The sequence below is a fragment of the Colletotrichum fructicola genome (genome assembly GCF_000319635.2).
Source record: "Colletotrichum fructicola Nara gc5 chromosome Unknown KSG_Nara_v1_contig04, whole genome shotgun sequence".
NCBI classification, from domain to species: Eukaryota; Fungi; Ascomycota; class Sordariomycetes; order Glomerellales; family Glomerellaceae; genus Colletotrichum; species Colletotrichum fructicola.
In genome coordinates, this window is record NW_027094054.1 from 4,428,183 (window position 1) to 4,444,096 (window position 15,914).

The following is a 15,914-nucleotide window of genomic DNA, read 5'->3' on the forward strand; positions in this document are numbered from 1 at the left end:
AAGCTCTTGTATATAAGAGGAGCTGCTTTTCTGACTTGGGGGAGAGCACCAAGAAATACATTGGCTGTTGTAGGTTGTTCGTTGTTTTACGAACTATGATGATCGTGGGTGTCTGTACAACAAGATTGCACGTGCGGCTATCGTTCCATGATCTCCGCTGGAGTCTCGTGGGTCTCTTTGGTGCTCGTTTCTTGAGTATTGTTTAGGTATACCGAGAACAGATAACAAAGTTGGACAGGGACGCTGCGTCGGGTTAGCTGGTGCTTTTCTTGAAGGACAGTGATGCCGGAGCTGAGGCAGGCAATCACTCCCATTGAGGTAGGCGCGATGAACAGACCAAGCGAGATTTCGGTTGCAAAAGAGTTGCATTGCACATTGATTGTGTGTATGTGGTCATCGCCCCCTTCCGTAGTGACTGAGCACAGTGGCGTCTTGGCCACATGCTCTACTGGAGTAGGTAAGGTAAACTGCGAGGTATATTAACTCTTAGATATTGCACTGGATCAATTGCCAGAACCACAATCGTATTCATTGGTCCAAATTGTTTGAACAACTAGAATAGTGGTTTCCTGCTGGGTCTTCATTGGAGGCCTCGGGGTGTCCGATCATAATCATGCTCAAGGTCAAGGCAGCAGGCATAACCCTCAGGCTACAAAAGTGGTGGAGTATTCTGGGAATATCACCGACGGACGACGAAAGGATACAAGCCAACTTTCTTGCTTTCGCCGTGATTAGAAAAGCATTATGGCAAGCTCTGCCGAGTAGCAGCCAGCTCTGGAAATCCGCTGCGCTCAACTCTTCCATCATTTCAGGAACCCGAGGGAAGGGGATCCAAAATATTGGATATTCCTTCTCCATGATGGCTCGTTTTCACGTTCAGCGTTCCCCCTTTGTATTTTCAGATCTTGGATATCGGGACCACCATGAACATGCAAACTAGAGCGGCTTGATGTTGTATAACTGCGCGAAAAGAATATTGACGTTGTACCACAATTGCGGGCGTCTTGAGAGTCGTCAAAACGGTCGTTTTGGTACGTTGATTCGAGCACTCTATGCATTTTTACATTTAGATTCCATGCAAAGGCAGCGAAAATCGGAAGCTGGACGGATTTCATCCCTTCTCTGGGCGTCACTCGGACACTGCGCTTATTCGGGGAAGCCAATAGCAAGACATTGCCACCGCAAATGTTTGTAGTAGATACCTTTTACACAGAGGCCTGGGGACACGGCAAGGATTCGGGGCATCACTGGAAAGGGTAGGAATCCGAGCTACACTGACGACTATAACTGCAGATGACATTGGGCGTGTGAGGGGAAGAAGAGGCGCAGATATCATACTAGATTTATAGATAAAATTCCACAAATCGGAGTGGTTGATCCTACCCTTGGGATCGTTCAGTGAGCGGGTTGACTGTGGATCTCTCCTGTTCAATAATTGTTGAAAGAGGTGTCTGCCTGACACATTAAAGCTTTGGTTTGCTTCCACGAAGAACGCGTTCGAAGCGAAGACTCACATCAAGATTAAGCTGTCGTGGCTTCTGTCCTTGGGGTATGCGCAGCTTCTCATCCGGAGCAATAATAGGAGACGATGGTGGGATTATCCATGTGCTGATTTCTTCCGCTGCTAAGATGATCGAATCATGAACCAGTCCTTTCTTCAAGGGCCTGAAGGCGTGCAAGGCCCATTTGGAAGTCTGTCTCGCGTTGTGAGCTGTCCGATGGATGCTATTGCGCACAAGAGATTAGCGTTTCATAGGATATGTTGCATGAAGAATGTCGAGAGGAGACACAGGTTAGGAAAGCAGGTGATTCTTTCCGTCTTTTGATGGGCACCTTACGGTCGACTGGATGAAGGAATCAGAGCAATCAAGTCGTGGTGGATGGCTTGGATTCCCGAGGGACGATACGATCATTCCTGAAGTTGGCAAGATCTATGTATTTATTTAGATGTCTCGCAAGTATTAGCCAAGGGTGTCCCAGAAGAACAACAACAAGATCGATCATCGACTTGGGTAGTCCGCGGTCTTCCATCATCTGCGCCAATGAAAATGCATCTATGCTCTTATTGCCCAAGAAGTTTGGATGGGGTAGGCTGATATATGTTGCCTTTCACCGGCGCTATCTTGATGGTATCAACAAAGTATGAGGTGGAATAGATCACCATGAAGCAAAGTCTGCACTACGGACCCTACGAGTAGACCTCAACCGGGCATGGGTATTCCTTGCCCCAGACAAACTGCACTTCCCAACTTCGAAAGCATCCCTGGACATTCGCTGTGAACGATGTCGACTGGTTGCTGGCACCTCAGCTGCAGTTTGATACACGAAGACAAGCAAGATAGTCCCCCAAATAGCTTCCGAGCATCATTATTGAATGGTGGACCGGTCCAGCTTCTCCTATCGTGCTCCTCCAACACTTGATCCGGTTCCGCCATCAACAGACATGATGGCCCTTTGCTGGCTTTCCACCGGGGTTTCTGATTGACGATAGAGCCAGGAATGTGACCAGAAAAGCCCCCGCTACAGCGACGGCAACAAGCGACAAGTCCAAGAATGTGACGTCGCTCCAACGCATTCCAATCACACGAAACATCCAGAAAAACAGGACCTCCACTGCAAAGTAGCCGACGATCAGGCTCGCGGCAACAGTGAGCCAGAAGCGGACATTTAACGTTCTCGGTCCCAGCTGTATGCGGTCGGGATCACTCCCAGATTGCAGGAATTTGTTGAGATGAATGCCGAATGATCGCTTCTTCGGGGGCTCGCTGTGGAATTGGTGCTGGATGTATGGTGCCGTCGACGGGCCATTTTTGGGCGGAAAGACATTCATCGTGGGCTTTTGAGAGTCATTTACTTCGAAGATCATAGAATGACGATGTGAAAAAGATGCTGGAGGCGCGACTCACTTGCAGCGAGCTGCGAGCTGGAACTGCAGACCGCTTGACGGAATAAGCTTGAATGGGTAAATGGGTACGAGGGCCGGGCTTCTATGGATTGAATATGAATTTTTACTTTTTGCGCGCTCGAAAGCCGACAGCTTGGCCCAAACTGCAGGAACTATTTACAATACATTCATTAATAGTTCTCATTGGAGTGATAATTGATAGAAGGGTTGAGTACCATGATGAAGTACTACTAAGTACGTACAAGCGATACTTTTGCGGCGCAAAGTCAATATCTGCACTATAACTGTTTCGATATATTGCCAATTACTATTGAATTCTATGTGTGATGATGGAAGCTTCCGTGAAGAAGCTTCCACCTTGATAGAAGGCAGTGTTCATGTTCAAAGACTCAATAGTTGAGTATCAGAATGGCCGCTTGGACCTGGTCAAGGTGCTTTCCACAAACTACTTGAGGTATTCTGCTCGGAGTTCAAAATCCTCGTCAGCTTTGGTCTTGTCCAACTCATCCGGCTTCCAGAACTGCGCTCGAACATCTATCAAGTCACTAGGATGGTTCAAGAAGAAAGATCTTTGCGTCTCAGGTAGATGCATGGTCTGGTCATAGTTGGGAAAGTAAGGGCTCTGAAGAATGTCAGCTCGTCTATCTTAACTGATACCTGGGTATGAAACGACTCAAAGGCTTACTTGGTATCCGAGACCCAACATGATCCGATGATGGGCGCTTTCGTTCGGCATCCCGGCATGCCAAAGTCGTAAATCCCTTATCATAATGTCCCCACGAACACACCTCGGCTGAATAGGTGGGCGGATCTTCATGCGTGCTGCTTTGGCCTCTTCTGAGATGGGTGGTAGAGGTTCGCCGGGCCGGCCACGATTGTACCCGTCGGCAACAGGATCCTTGGAGGTGATCTGATCAGATGGCGTCGTGGTTTGATGGGACCCGAGCCAGAACTCTGTTGATCCATTTTCGGGGCTGAAATCCACGAGAGGCACATTCGCGATGACATAGTATGGATAAAGAGGGTGAGCATACGAGTCTTTGTGCGCTCGTTGGCGAAGACCTTTGGTACCGGACAACGCGGTGTTGGCAGTCAGCCAGTTCCAGATAGGCCTGCCGCCCAGATACCTGCAAATACCGTGTAAGTTAGATCGGCTGTCTCGAAAAACTCAAAGAGATACCTCGGGAGACGAACGCTTTCACAGTCTGAAGCAAGAAGCTGTTGAAGTAAAGCTGCTTGCTGAGGAACTCCGAACCATCGACTGGGGGTCGCTGAAGGAAATTTGCTAAGCATCATGGTGTCAGTTTATGTCAACTTTCAAGACCAGAGTCTGGTCAAAGTCAGATGAGGAATCCATCACCGTACACTTGATCCCATGGTTATACAGTTGAGTGGGATCGGCGATCTTCCTTTCCGCGTCTTCGCACATCTTCTCATTCAGCTTGTCGATGAAGTCAACATCAATCGCTCCACCAAGCACCACAAAACCATCTTGGTACATCGCTTCGAGTGCCTTTTCAAGAGTCTGAGGTTTATAGTACCCAGTGGCACGTTCAGCCTCGGACATCGTGATGACTTTCACTCCATCGTTTTCCACGTTACTAACAGCAGTCATTTTTCAATGGTAAACGCGAGGACCTTCCTGTGACAGTTTAATAAGCCTCCTTTGATATATGAGAAAGCTGAATTGAGTGATGGGATAATCGCTTGATACATTATCGGGCCAGAAGAAGTCCGGAACTGCCCTGAGGTTGCAATGTCGTGAGGGGTTCAGATAACACTACCGTTTCCCAACCCCCACTTGTGTTTCCTTCGCGGATTACTCCGCGAATGACGTGACGTGCGACCTGAGATAAGCCCCATATTGACTCTCGGGCACTTCCGATGGTAGTGAGGCCAGTCCTTTTTTTTTTTTTTTTTTTTTTTTTTAAAAAAAAAAAAGGTCCTAATGATAATGGTCAACTCTCCGTGCCCTGACTAGCATCAGCGCTTTGGTGCTTCACCGAGCTTCACCGACAATGAGCCTTACCCCCCTTGTTGTTTTCGAATCACAACCTGGCCCTCGGCTGGGATAAAATTCAACCAGCTACTCGAGACCTACAATATTGGATCTTGGCTTGGCTTGTCACATAACTGGCACTGAAAGCGAATGCTGCTGCTGTCAACGACGCCCAACACCGACACTCCCATTTGTAAGCACTGCAAACAACGGCGGCGCGGTGGAGACCACGCCATCCGGCTTTCGTTCTCCCGACGCCTATCAACCCCACATCCGCACCGTCAAACACGCCCGAGGGCTCGCCAACCTCTTTCAGGACACAACCGACATGAAAGTGGGCTAACCGGTCGAAAATTCAGAAGTACGATTGGTCGAACTTAAGACAATGCAAGTCTCTAGTCGCTGAAGTGACATGAGCCTCAGGTTCATAGAAGTCTTGTTGTCATTGATAAACTCGTTCTCAGCAGCACTGTCCACAATCCAAGAGGAAGAAGCTGGTCATTGAGGCTGAAATTGCCCGGCATGTTCGAAGAAAACTATCCAGGCTCTCCACATCCGGAGGCGGCCGTCCAAGGTGAGTCGTGCGAAAGATCAACTAGGTTTCAAAAACACTAAAGCCTCGACCGGCAGAGATGATTGCCACGGAAGAACTTGAGAAATACCCCGAGGGCGGTAAAGATGCCTGGCTGGTCGTTGCTGGTGCATGGTGCGCTATGATCCCATCGATGGGGCTTCTCAACACTTTGGCTGTTCTCCAGGCCTGGGTCACGGAGTATGAATTACAAGGGCTACCGGAGTCAACGATTGGTTGGGTATTCAGCACCTATGCATTTTTCCTGTACTTCTGTGGTGCTCAGGTTGGTATGTTCACACCCCCCAATCGGCAGTCTTGCTTGTTTGACTCATTTGGTGTTGTGACCAGGCCCTATTTTCGACGCCCATGATGTGCGATATCTCGTTATACCGGGATGCATCGGTATTGTGGCTGCCATCATGCTGATGAGTTTATGCAAAGGTGAACTTTATCCAACACCCTGCCTGTCCATGTCTGACCTTTCCCAGAGTTCTACCAATTCTTTCTTACCTTTGGCGTTCTCGGTGGCATGTCTGCCTCACTCCTCTTTAACCCGAGCATTTCCGCCATAGGCCACTGGTTCTCCGAGCGACGAGCCCTCGCGACCGGTATTGCTTGCACCGCCGGAGGTGTTGGGGGCGTTATATTTCCGCTCATTATCCTTTACCTTGTCCCACGCGTGGGATTTGCCTGGGCATTGAGGACAGTCGGATTCATCTGTCTCGCAGTATCCGTGTTGGCTTGTCTGCTTCTCAAGAAGAGGCTACCGCCGAACAAGAAAGCCGGAGCTGCCATAGACATCACGGCGCTGCGAGACGCAAAGTTCGCCTTGACAACACTGGCTGTTTTCCTGATTGAATTTGCCGTTTTCATACCTTACACCTACATATGTTCTTACGCCATCCACGAGGGTATGGGTCTGCAAAAGTCGTTACTTCTGAACGCGCTTCTCAACGCTGGTGCCATACCGGGGCGTGCCCTGCCGGGTTACGTCGCTGATCGCTTTGGACCTTTCAACGTTATGTGCGTGACGGCTCTCGTATGCTCAACTTTCATATTCGCTCTTTGGATGAACGCACAGGGAGGAGAGGCCGCGACCACGGCATTTGCTATTCTTTATGGGTTCTGGTCGGGCGCTGCTATTAGCTTGACTCCTGTGTGCATCGGTAGAGTGTGTGAGACGAAGGACTACGGCAAAAGGAGTGGAACTGCATTCTCCATCTCGAGCATCGCCGCGTTGGTAGGCGTGCCATTTGCGGGAGCTATCCTGCAATGGTGTGGCGGTGCATACTATGGGGTGATCATCTTCGCAGGTGGCCTGTACGTACTCGCGTTGGTGGCCTTCATTATTGCGAGAGGCGTCGCCGGTGGCTGGGCCTTCACACTACTTTATTGATATATAACTTCTTCACTTGAAATTAAATCAACAAACAGGAAAACATCTGCAACTGTCGCTGGCTTCTCTGGCCACCTCGTTGGCGCAAAGATCCACGGTTATATTTCAGGTGGTTCAATACTGGCTCTTGCCTTTTGCGTCGGACTGACTACCTTAGATATAAGTATGGCTAGCCTGCTCAAAGATTTCGAGGTCTACTTGCGGCCAAAAACTTCAAAACCATTTTTTCTTTCTCGCTTCCAGCTCCGCGGCTAGCAATAAATCGTCTTCGGTCAGCACTACAACCATGCGTCCAGCAGCCCTTTTTTCCGTTGTCGTTGCCGCTCTGGCATCCCTGGCTCAAGCAGACCGACACTCCAAGAGGCCCAAGGAGATCAAGGAGGGATGCTGGTACGAATGTGATGACAGGTGCTTCTCAAAGACCTGGAATCTTGTCAAACTTCACAGATATAAGAATTGCAGTATGTCTGCTCCGTCCCAATTCCACATCTACAAAGTTTTCTACGAACTCAGCGTGATAAATGTGCTAATTATTTTGATAGTGGGATGGTGTCTTAAGCATAACGCCATGAGTAGGTTGGACGACTGCGTTCATTTAAACGCCATTGGCGGCGGTCTGCTTGGGTAGATATGAATGCGTCACCGAAAGCCAGTGAGCCATGGGACTATGAACGAGGCGATTGCATTCATCGATACCAAGGGGTGGTTTGGGGACACCGAAATATGTTTTCATCGCATGCGACTCACGTAAACCAGTTCTCGGCAGGTTCTCCTCGACATTCCTATGTGGCCGTTCGACATTATTCTCAAAACGGTGGACTCGGTGCTGGAGTGTATTTAATGCAACATTATTTGGAAAGATATCACACGTTATCGGTTGATTAGTCCTTTTGAAATCCATCCCATCGATCAAAGTCCTGGGTGTCAAAGTCGAACAAGTCCAACATCCGTCCCACACTGTGATCCACAACTTCGTCTATTGTTGCCGGTCTATGGTAGAAGGCCGGGACTGGAGGAAATACGATGACGCCGTTTTGGGTGAGAGAGAGCATGTTCTGAAGGTGTATGCCGCTCAGGGGACATTCGCGAGCCGCAAGGACTAGCTTCCGGCGTTCTTTGATGATAACATCCGCAGCTCGCGCAATGAGCGTATCGCATAGACCCGAGTTAATCGCTGCGAGCGTCTTCATGCTACATGGCACGACGATCATGCCGTCAACGCGATAGGACCCGCTTGCAATTGGGGCGGCCATGTCGTGGTTGTTGTAAACGTGGTCCGCTAGAGCACGAATATTGGTGGCGGTGTAGCTCGTTTCGTACTTGAGGGTGCTGTCTGCCCACTTGCTGATAATGAGGTGCGTCTCGATGTTGAGGCGGCGCAATGCGATCAAGGTTTTGATGCCGAGGATGGAGCCAGTAGCACCGGTGAGGGCAACAATCATTCTTTTGCGCCTGGGTTGAGGCGGAGCTGCGTTGTTTCGACTGCTTTCTTCAGTCATTTTTGCCGTCTAAGGAGGTCTATTTCGAAGCAAAAAGGCCGTTGGGTAGAGAGTGGTGGCTTTTCTTGAGCAGTTTGCGTTTTATGAATTTGTCTGGAATTTCAAGAGGAAGCGTCAATGTCTAACGGTCAAACAAGAGTCGGATGGCTCAGGACAAGATACTTCAACAAGATGAGGATATCCCGAAAGCACAGTAACCGGAATGTGACGTATATGACCCATCGTGGCATACCTCGCTCGATCTAATAGACGCAAGTCTCAAAGTCACGAGGGCTCATCAACGGTGAGGCTCAAAACATGGGTCTGCCCCAAGCAAAGAGGGACCTTGGACGTAATAGCAAGGCACTAAAGCCGAAGCTCGCCCCGCCAGGATCCGGAAATATTTCTGGCAATAAGGAGATTGTGTGTGAAGTCAACTTTTAGTTTCTTTAGTGGGGGATTTTGGGAAATATTCGCGGATATAAATCAAGGAACGTTTGAGGCTTTCCTCCTTTGGTATGCCCATAACGTAACTTGACCAGCGAATTCCCCATAGAGGCTCTGGGTCTGGACCACGACACTTCGGCTGCGCATCCGACTTGAACTACGGGAGCTGTCCCGAGTCTTTAAAACAGCCTCGCCGCGTCACGAAAGCGCGATTTGTAAGAAACATACCGATAATTCCGGAAACCCCCATGGGAGGCCATTTCGAAGACCCAGATGCGGCCCGTTTCCTGACACATCACTGCATCAAGATCTTAAGATCAAGAAATTCGCTCACGACGCCCGAGGCTCTTTACGGCCCAAAACAAAATTTCACGGTCATGACACCTGTGAGCCCGACCCATAAAACCCTCTTTGGTCGAAATGATGAGGGGCGCCTGTGAAGTAGCGATGTTTAGGCCTGGTCCGACTCTAAACCAAGCAAGATGACCCCTCACCACCACGGAACCCCCGACGGACCTCGGCGCTGGGTCATGTCACAACATTAGCTACAAAAGACAACGCCTTGAGCTAAAAGCAAGCTGAGTCTAGGTATCTGGCCGGCATAATCTCCTGAGCCAGAGAGCTCAAAACTTGAACAGCGACTCAAGCCATCAATCGGTCCAAATTCTTTGCCCTTATCACCTTGTCTCAATTGCCCTGAGTTGAAGACACCATATCATCATGGCACTATCATCCCATCCTTCACAATACGGCGGCCTTTCTGCTGCCAGCTTCCGCCAGTACGTCAAGGAGCTGGCTGAGGAGGGCGATCTGTTGTCTATCTTCAAAGAAGTCGACCCTCGTCTTGAGCTAGCAGCTATCGTACGGAAGGTCTACGAAACTGAAGACAAAGCGCCTCTTTTCGAAAATATCAAAGGACGCCAGCAGAACGGTCTCTTTCGGGTCTTGGGAGCACCTGTGGGTGCCAGCAGTTTGCCGGGAAAGAGGTTCATTCGCATAGCAAAGTCGTTGGGACTTCCGTCCGAATCCAGCGGCCGGGACATCATCTACGCCATCAAACGCGCAAAGAAGCGTCAACCGATCACTCCAAGGAAGTTCGAGACTGGTCCGGTCAAAGAGCACAAGATCTTCGGAGATGAAATCGACCTGGAAAAACTTCCTGTTCCCCTCTTCCACGAAGACGATGGCGGTAAATACTTGCAAACATTCGGCATGTATATCGTTCAGAGTCCCGATGGTTCGTGGGTCAACTGGTCAATCACCCGCGGCATGGTTAATGGCAAACGGTCTCTGGCCGGCCCCACCATGTCGGCGCAAGATATCGGTGTCATTCGAAAAATGTGGCAAGACAGAGGCGAAGACATGCCCTTTTCTCTTTGCTTTGGTGTACCACCTGCTGCCATCATGGTCGGCGGAATGCCTATCCCTAAGGGTGTGAATGAGAGTGGCTTCGTAGGGGCTCTCCTTGGTCAGCCTGTGGATGTCGTCAAGTCCGAGACCAATAACATCTGGGTTCCTCGCGATGCGGAGATCGTTCTCGAAGGCGTCGTTTCAAGGACTGAGACCGCTGACGAAGGACCTTTTGTCGAGTACCATGGGCACGTGTTCCCTGGATCAGGGAAGCCTTGTCCAGTATTCAACATCGATGCCATCACTTACCGAGATGATCCTATTCTCCCCATTTGTGTCGCGGGGAGGGCGACTGAGGAGAGCGAGACAGTCTGGGCTCTTACCCAGGCGGCTGAGGTTCTCAATATTTGCGAAGCCGCCGAGCTGCCAATTGAAATGGTGTGGAGTGTAACAGGCTAGGCCTGTCACATGGGATGCTCTCGGCTATGTTCGGCACTGGAGTAAGACATCAAGGGATAGGATATCAAGGGATAGGATATCAAGGGATAGGATATCAAGGGATAGGATATCAAGGGATAGGATATCAAGGGATAGGATATCAAGGGATAGGATATCAGGGTCGAAGATAAAAGGACATGTAGATGCAGCTGAGATGAACAAGAAACCTTCCTTCCTCATCTGAGGATTCTCATTTGAGAAAGGAAGTACGAGTTGCAACATTGCTCCTACTAACCCTTTGCATAATCCTCAGATCCCCTTTTCCAACGTCAAGGTTGTGGTCGAGGGTACAACGTCACAAGGATACAACAAACAACGATATACAAAGCAATGGACACACAAGGAACTCAATGGGGCGCGACGCCTAATGAACGAGAAGCACGACTAGTCAACATGATCGAATCTCTTCAGCAGCAAATTGATGCCTTGAAGGCTGAACGGACCGCTCGACCACGACAAGTACTTCCAACATGTGCGAAGTTCAACGGCCGAAGTAGCGACTGGGACACATGGATATTGGCAATGAAGGCAAAGCTCAAGGTGGACGGCCTAGCAATTGGGAACGACGACTCGCAGCTGTACTACGTTTACAGCTCGCTCGACTCGAACGTCCAGGCTATGGTACTGCCGTTCGTACGCAATGCAGAGAGAAACAATGTGTGGGATGTGGCTGGATTGATACAGCATCTTGAAAGAATTTTCGACGATCCCAACAAGGCAAAGAAGGCTGGGCAACGGCTTAGAGACCTCGAGCAGCGACAGTCGAGTCTGTCAAGATACCTCGCAACGTTCGAACGAACACTCTATGAAGCCAACGCTGATTCTTGGCCTGATGATGCTAAGATCACAGCTCTGACGGGAGGGCTAAACAAGGAGGTAAAACAGAAGCTGAATACGCAGCTTACCCTGCCGACAAAGTATGACGACTTTATCAGGGTTCTCTTAGCCCTAGAAGGTCAGTATGATACAAGGAATGGATATCACCAAGAACAAGGACAACGAATGGAATGGGAACAGACTATGAAAGTTACAAAGGTTGCACCATCAGTTAACCCAGAACAACGACGCAAATGGAGACAACAAGGAAAATGTGTACGATGCGGCTCCTCAAGGCACTGGGTACAGCAATGCAGATTTCAACCAACGCAAAGCCGGTCGCCTTCCCCAGTACAGGTCAAAGCCGCTAGAAGGTTGACAGCAGGACCAACTGGACCATCTGAGTTTGACTGGGATGACTCTGACGATGGTTCTAGCGGCTGAGAAAGGGGGGAAGTGATGTAACAGGCTAGGCCTGTCACATGGGATGCTCTCGGCTATGTTCGGCACTGGAGTAAGACATCAAGGGATAGGATATCAAGGGATAGGATATCAAGGGATAGGATATCAAGGGATAGGATATCAAGGGATAGGATATCAAGGGATAGGATATCAAGGGATAGGATATCAAGGGATAGGATATCAAGGGATAGGATATCAAGGGATAGGATATCAGGGTCGAAGATAAAAGGACATGTAGATGCAGCTGAGATGAACAAGAAACCTTCCTTCCTCATCTGAGGATTCTCATTTGAGAAAGGAAGTACGAGTTGCAACATTGCTCCTACTAACCCTTTGCATGGAGTCCTTTTGAGTCTCACTGCCTCTGGTTTGTCCTCCAGGTCAACAGGTCCAAGTTGCGCGCGCTTCAGACCAACATGAAAGATTTCTGTGAGAAGGTTGGCCACACTGTCTTTTCAACTAAACCTGGTTTCTACATTCCTAAGATCTACCTTGTTGGAGAAGACATTGACCCCACCAATCTCAATGAGCTTATTTGGGCTGAGGCAACTAGATGCCAACCCGAGATCAACGAGTTCTTTTTCGACGCGTACGGTAACATCCCTCTCATCCCATATGTAAGCCATGGTATCAAAGAGAGAAGGAACCATGTTAAGGTCGTGCGTTGTTGTATGTTTCCCGCTGAATTCACAGATTCAGAACTGAGTTGGAAGCATGGGTCCTTCAAAGGCTCTTATTCGCAAGAAATCCAGGATAAGGTCAATGACAGGTGGTCCGAATACGGGTTTTAGCACCTGATTTCTAGATCTGGCCACGAAAGGAATGCAATTTCCACTCGGGTCTAATTAGGTCAAGATAACAATTGATGGTTCCTCCTGGACATGATCATGCTTCTATTCTTGGTAAAAAGGCCGGAAGCAAGGACATAAAATCGCCACAGAAATCTCCTGCATTGTGCTTCGATCCAGCCCTGTATACATCGATCATTATGTTCATGCGCCTTTGACGCCTTTTGATGATCAGCTCTATCAACGAATGTCATGAACTGTGACTGCTGTCTTGTGATAAACCCGGAAATACCATTTTCGCTGTGCTGCATCCAACCATTCCCATGCCAGATCACCAATGCAATGAAAGCACTTTAGTATTTAATCATATGCAACTGAACATGGATGACAGGTCACTTGCTTTCTTCTCGGGGTATTTATGAAGCGCTACACCTTCGCAGAAGTAATGCCCGCTGAATCTTAAGAGTTCCGTCGCCTGGAATGTTCAGAAGTGCGAGTTTGGCTATCATCTACGCGACTGGTGGCTCATTTCATTGTGGCTGGGGCTTGTGCTATTCGCGAACATGACATGGGGTTCACAGACGGCAGTATTGGCGCCAATAATCACGTCCAAATGGAGCCATGGTTTCGTGCAGTAACAAGGGTAGGCGAGCAAAGAGATATCACCCGTTCACCAGCCGCAACCAACACAACAGCAAAGTGGCCACATATGTGGTGGCAATGACCCATTACTCATGCGGCCAACTGGGCTTTTGGCACATATTCGGGCATGCTTATTGGCTATCACATCTGCGACCAACGGCCCAGCACCAACAAACCAGCAAACGCCGGACCAACTAATAGACAGAAGGAAGAAAACTGCTAATCCCTGCTGATTTCAGCACGCGAAGTAGCCTTACGACGTGACTAGCCACACCGCAAAAGAACATTTAAACACAGGACTGGTCTTCTATCTTTGGAACAAGTCCTGGGAAAAGTGGTACCTAGGACAGACAGACAACGTTGGCCCAGATGCGGGATTTGGTGTTCACTTCCACCACATAAACCCTCTCGATCTCTTCCTGCTGAGCGTCCTCGCAACAGTGTCGACTTGTGCGCGCGAATTCATGAATGATTCCCACGCAGTGGCATACTTTCAAGGGGCTATCTACTCTGTCAAAATGAACTCAGATGGTGCCCAATTCGCCAATGCCGCCGATCGCCACATCATTCTGGTGGCGGACGAGGTAGCTTGACAACTTTGGTGGATCTCGAGGTCTAGGCTAAATCCAAGTAGGGTTTCGAGGACGAAGCAGCGGATGTAGAGATTGTGAGAGCAGCAAACTCTACCAGGAGCTTGAACAGCTCAATCTTCGATCACCGCTTTGAAAATGGGAGAACATACCACAAGTACAAAGACGGAAGTAAGTCGTTGCGTTCTGTTGTGATGAAGAGACACTGACGTGAAAATGAGAATACACCCTTCCCAACGATGAAACCGAAACCGAACGTCTAGGTTGCCAGTTCCAGAACGAGCAAGATCAATGAATGCTGTCTAATCGACGACACAGATCTTCAACACCACCTCTTCAGGTTGACTTTCAATGGCAGACTAGCTAATGCACCTTCGCTTCATGAAGGCTCTAAGGTTGGCCGAGTTCTCGATCTGGGCTGCGGAACCGGACTCTGGGCCATCGAGCTTGCAGATGAGCACCCAGAGGCAGAGGTATGTACCTGACATTGCTCTTATTCTGTGGATTTTGTTGTTGAAAAGCCGAGCTCTCAGATCATCGGAGTGGACCTTTCTCCAATTCAGCCGGAATTGTGAGTACACTGTGTACTGCAGAAGGTCGAGCACCTGTACTCATCACAGTTTCAAGTATCCCTGCAAATGTCATGTTCGAGATTGACGATATTGAAGAGGGTTGGACATGGTCAAAGCCCTTCGATTACATCCATAGTCGCATGATGAACTCAAATATTGGGGACTGGGATGAATTTGTTGCACAAGCTTATGAGTGAGTCTTTCTCAATCGTCTATTCGGCACAAACAGGCATGGAGGAAAAGCTGACTTTACCTGGTAGCAATCTCAATCCTGGAGGGTGGTTAGAGCTCAACGAGTGTGATATAGCGCCTATCTCAGACGATGGTAGTCTGCGTGATGAGTCAGCTATTGTTAGGTCCGTGAGACTGTTGGAGTCAGCAGCAGAGTCTTTTGGCCGGCCTTTTAGGTATATGAGTGGCCTCAAGACCATACTCATCAATGCAGGCTTCGTGAATGTTGAGCTCCTCCAATTTAAGTGGCCGACAAATCCATGGCCAAGAGAACCAAGATTCAAAGAGCTTGCTTGGTGGATGAGCAGAAACCTGGCCACAGGATGGGAAGGGGTGTGCCTCGCAAATCTGACTCGGGCTCATGGCTGGCAGAAGGAAGAGGTAGATCTACTAATGGAAAGATGCCGGGCAGAGTTTGCGGACCCAAATGTCCATGCGTACTTCTCGATGTGAGTACTTGAAGGCATGGATAACTACTGCTCTACTAATCAAAGTGTAAGATGGTCAGTTTATGGACAGAAACCTATCGCAGCCGGACATTTCAATAGTAGCCCCTAATGCACTGGCGTTCACACCAATGATTAGGATGAAGAATACCCTCTTCAGGTTTTGGCATCATCTGAGCCTGTCCTCAGAAGCATGAAATAATTGCATGTTATTGGCTGAATGTCCGTTAGGTAACCGTCAATGAAAAACGCAGCTTCAATTTGAGTGTGTCAAATATTGGGTTTCGCCCCGCCTTAGTTGCCACTTGAATGTCTCATTCGATGAACCAGACTACCCATGCCAGTATGAAGTTTGTAACTGGAAGCCAGTAAGGCATTCCCGCCCTCATCTGGCTCCAATACCCTGAACTTGTCAGGAAACAGCCGAGGAAGAGAGTGACCACAGACGCTCGTGTCCATGAGAAAGCCAACAAGAACCCCTCCATGACCATCAACACACCGATGTATTGCATGTGTAGCTTGGTGGTACGAGGATCCGTAAAGGGATACACCGGATGAAGATGCGGCGCTGTGATCTGAGATTTTCGGTAGATTCTCTCGTGGAGGGATTTGAAAGGCCAAGAGCTAATCCTGGGCCAGCCGCCGATGAAATACTCGATTGTAAGAACGATGCGTGGAACGTTAAGAATGATAGACGACATGATGACCCAGTCGGTACAC

General features: G+C 49.1%; 7 protein-coding genes across 7 annotated transcripts; 5 read left to right on the forward strand and 2 right to left on the reverse strand.

The window, feature by feature from the left end:
- Nucleotides 1–3,350: 3,350 nt before the first annotated feature.
- On the reverse strand, nucleotides 3,351–4,472 carry kanJ (Kanamycin B dioxygenase; the record flags this gene model as incomplete). Its single annotated transcript, XM_032027339.1, has 4 exons — nucleotides 3,351–3,527; nucleotides 3,591–4,032; nucleotides 4,100–4,190; nucleotides 4,271–4,472. 4 exons carry the CDS (start codon nucleotides 4,470–4,472, stop codon nucleotides 3,351–3,353), a joined length of 912 nt encoding a protein of 303 aa, XP_031876266.1.
- A 954-nt stretch (nucleotides 4,473–5,426) lies between these two features.
- Nucleotides 5,427–6,874, forward strand: asaE-8 (MFS transporter asaE; the record flags this gene model as incomplete). Its single annotated transcript, XM_032027341.1, has 4 exons — nucleotides 5,427–5,478; nucleotides 5,535–5,765; nucleotides 5,827–5,919; nucleotides 5,967–6,874. The coding sequence occupies 4 exons, from the start codon at nucleotides 5,427–5,429 to the stop codon at nucleotides 6,872–6,874; spliced, it is 1,284 nt and encodes a 427-aa protein (XP_031876270.1).
- Nucleotides 6,875–7,160: 286 nt separating this feature from the next.
- Nucleotides 7,161–7,502, forward strand: CGGC5_v008031 (uncharacterized protein; the record flags this gene model as incomplete). The annotated part of the gene is made up of 2 exons (XM_032027342.1): nucleotides 7,161–7,335; nucleotides 7,417–7,502. 2 exons carry the CDS (start codon nucleotides 7,161–7,163, stop codon nucleotides 7,500–7,502), a joined length of 261 nt encoding a protein of 86 aa, XP_031876269.1.
- A 253-nt stretch (nucleotides 7,503–7,755) lies between these two features.
- CGGC5_v008032 (Flavin prenyltransferase PAD1) lies at nucleotides 7,756–8,373 on the reverse strand (the record flags this gene model as incomplete). The annotated part of the gene is made up of 1 exon (XM_032027343.1): nucleotides 7,756–8,373. One exon carries the CDS (start codon nucleotides 8,371–8,373, stop codon nucleotides 7,756–7,758), a length of 618 nt encoding a protein of 205 aa, XP_031876284.1.
- Nucleotides 8,374–9,519: 1,146 nt separating this feature from the next.
- On the forward strand, nucleotides 9,520–10,608 carry hudA (UbiD-like decarboxylase; the record flags this gene model as incomplete). The annotated part of the gene is made up of 1 exon (XM_032027344.1): nucleotides 9,520–10,608. The coding sequence occupies one exon, from the start codon at nucleotides 9,520–9,522 to the stop codon at nucleotides 10,606–10,608; it is 1,089 nt and encodes a 362-aa protein (XP_031876285.1).
- Nucleotides 10,609–11,040: 432 nt separating this feature from the next.
- Nucleotides 11,041–11,923, forward strand: CGGC5_v008034 (uncharacterized protein; the record flags this gene model as incomplete). Its single annotated transcript, XM_066151952.1, has 2 exons — nucleotides 11,041–11,602; nucleotides 11,901–11,923. 2 exons carry the CDS (start codon nucleotides 11,041–11,043, stop codon nucleotides 11,921–11,923), a joined length of 585 nt encoding a protein of 194 aa, XP_066008831.1.
- A 1,950-nt stretch (nucleotides 11,924–13,873) lies between these two features.
- Nucleotides 13,874–15,306, forward strand: CGGC5_v008035 (Secondary metabolism regulator LAE1; the record flags this gene model as incomplete). The annotated part of the gene is made up of 8 exons (XM_032027346.1): nucleotides 13,874–13,939; nucleotides 13,990–14,116; nucleotides 14,167–14,208; nucleotides 14,264–14,418; nucleotides 14,479–14,516; nucleotides 14,573–14,710; nucleotides 14,778–15,197; nucleotides 15,249–15,306. The coding sequence occupies 8 exons, from the start codon at nucleotides 13,874–13,876 to the stop codon at nucleotides 15,304–15,306; spliced, it is 1,044 nt and encodes a 347-aa protein (XP_031876271.1).
- Nucleotides 15,307–15,914: the final 608 nt, after the last annotated feature.